Genomic DNA, 2475 nt, shown 5'->3' on the forward strand with positions numbered 1-2475 from the left:
GAACATGATTGCACAAGGGTTTTCTAATCATCAATTAGCCTTCTGAGCCAATGAGCAAACACATTGTACCATTAGAACACTGGAGTGATAGTTGCTGGAAATGGGCCTCTATACACCTATGTACTGTATTGCACCAAAAACCAGACATTTGCAGCTAGAATAGTCATTTACCACATAAGCAATGTATAGAGTGTATTTCTTTAAAGTTAAGACTAGTTTAAAGTTATCTTCATTGAAAAGTACAGTGCTTTTCCTTCAAAAATAAGGAAATTTCAATGTGACCCCAAACTTTTGAACGGTAGTGTATATTGTGATATCAAAGTTTTGAGAAGGTATACACTTATCAAGAATAAATCATATTGTCACACTCATTTCATAAGAAGAGGTAAAAATATATTTTGTTCCAACTTGATGGGCGACAGTGCTTTAGAAAATGTCAATAGTAGCTGATGCAGAGGGTTTGGCCACAAGTTCTGATGTTAAGCTTAGGATGCATGTCTGTGAGGGTCCTCCAAAAAATAGCAATGTCTTTGTGTGATGTGTGTTTGCATGTATGTGTATATTTGTTTAGGTCAGGTGAAGCAGACATGGCAGCAATATATTATGAGAAAATAGATGTGGAGGGCCACCACTTTGGCCCAAACTCTCATCAGGTCAGAACAGCTGTGCGACAACTGGATCTTGCCATGCAGACCCTGAACAACAAAATCAAAGTAATACCACTACTGTTATTACAATTACAACAATTTTTCCCTGTCATGCAGTTTATTTTCATGCATTCGTGTTGCTTGTGATATCTTTGCAGGAAACAAACATGGCAAACCAACTGAACGTCGTATTATTTTCTGATCATGGCATGACAACAATCCAGTGGATGGAAAAGGTCATCGAGCTTGACAAATACATCAGCATGTCGGACATCGTCAAGATGATGGACCGAGGACCAGTGGTCAATCTGTGGCCCCATGATCAAAAGTACCAAAAGGTGAAAACACAATCCAGCCATTATCTGTATGCCGCTTTATCCTCACTAGGGTAGTGGGGGGGCTGGAGTCTATCTCAGCTGACTCAGGGTGAAGGCAGGGGACACCCTGGACAGGTAACCAGTTTATCACAGGACTACACTTAGAGACAGACAACCAAGCACACTCACATTCACACCTACGGACAATTTACAATCACCAGTTAACCTCAACATGTGTCTGGACTGTGGAACTCCACGCAGAAAGATCCCGAACCGGCGTCCTTCTAGCTGCGAGGTGACGGTGCTAACCACAGAGTCACCCTGCAGCCCCTGAAAACAAAATCATTTTCTTCTTTTCGTTGAATAACAAAGTCAGACAGAAGAATGAAATAATTCATACATGCTGATTCCTTCACACTGTTCTTGCTTCATACTAAGTCTGATGTATCAGCTACTTTATCCCACATCATGTCATGTGACTATGAGTCTGTATTAACTATTGCTTTTTTGTTTTGTATAATAAAGTGAACACCAGAAAAAATGCCACAGCTTTGGGCGTCTGCAGAGGTAGAAGAACCCAGCCCCAAAAGCAAAGAGTTGGGGCTGGTTTGGTTCTTGGCTGAAGCCCTTTGGAAGGCTCAGGTTCTTGTTACCTGTAATGACTGGTTGGTCAGGACGCCTGTGTGGATAGTTTTATGAACCTATTGATCTGGTGCCCTCCTGTGAAAAGATTTTAAGTGTTCATGTCTGTAAAGATTCTCAGTCCTCCAGGTCATGGTTATTCTCGTAGATTAATCGTAGCAGTTCCCAACTAGTCAGTCAGAACTGACGAAGCCTCTTGGATGAGAGGTGGAGCGTCTTCAAGGAACTCAAGCAAGTCCAGTTGCTAGGATTAATCTACGAGAATTTTAGATGTTCATACACGTCTGTAGACAAACCTTTTTTATGAAGTTTTAGGTAAAGACCCAAATCAAAATGAACAATGCAGTGGACAGTGGAATCATTAAAGACTGAACACATGGGATTATACATTAACTGATTATATAAACCAGACTCAAAGTTGCCTAATGTCACATGTGACTCCATTGATAGAGGGATCACCTACTGGGCACCATTTGGTTTGGCTGATACTGTCTGCTGAAACAGCTTTTTTGTGCATGCATGTTCTAATATACACTCTTGGTGCAACTTAAGACACATCATCAGTGTTGGATCCTGGGTTCACTGGGTGTTTCGGGTCTCACAACAGACACCCTCACCCAGGCGACCCAGCCGGGGTGATCAAGTCCCGGCTTGTGTCTTAAGAGCATGTGTGGTCCACGGATCGCCCCGCTTGATCCACAGCCATCTGGACGCCTTTTCTGCTGCATCAGTGATGTTTTGATGGCTTTCCTGTTCTGCAGTCCTTTCACTCCAAGCATCTTGAGTGCCCTGATAAGAGACTGGCCAGCGAATCCTCTGCACCCGACCTCGATGGGGTTGCATCGGGTCCTCCATCCTCTGCTTCGGCA

At 42.9% G+C, this 2475-nt stretch overlaps 1 protein-coding gene across 2 annotated transcripts in view; it reads left to right on the forward strand.

Moving 5' to 3' along the window:
• enpp6 (ectonucleotide pyrophosphatase/phosphodiesterase 6) overlaps positions 1–2475 on the forward strand; it is a 38941-nt gene that overhangs the window by 29109 nt on the left and 7357 nt on the right. For both annotated transcript variants that reach the window (XM_008280917.1, XM_008280918.1), the window contains exons 4-5: positions 572–713; positions 806–985. In XM_008280917.1, the coding sequence (XP_008279139.1) occupies positions 572–713; positions 806–985 (322 nt within the window). The remainder of the gene's footprint in view (positions 1–571; positions 714–805; positions 986–2475) is intronic.

Source organism: Stegastes partitus, unplaced genomic scaffold, assembly GCF_000690725.1.
Source record: "Stegastes partitus isolate 25-593 unplaced genomic scaffold, Stegastes_partitus-1.0.2 Scaffold213, whole genome shotgun sequence".
NCBI lineage: Eukaryota > Metazoa > Chordata > Actinopteri > Pomacentridae > Stegastes > Stegastes partitus.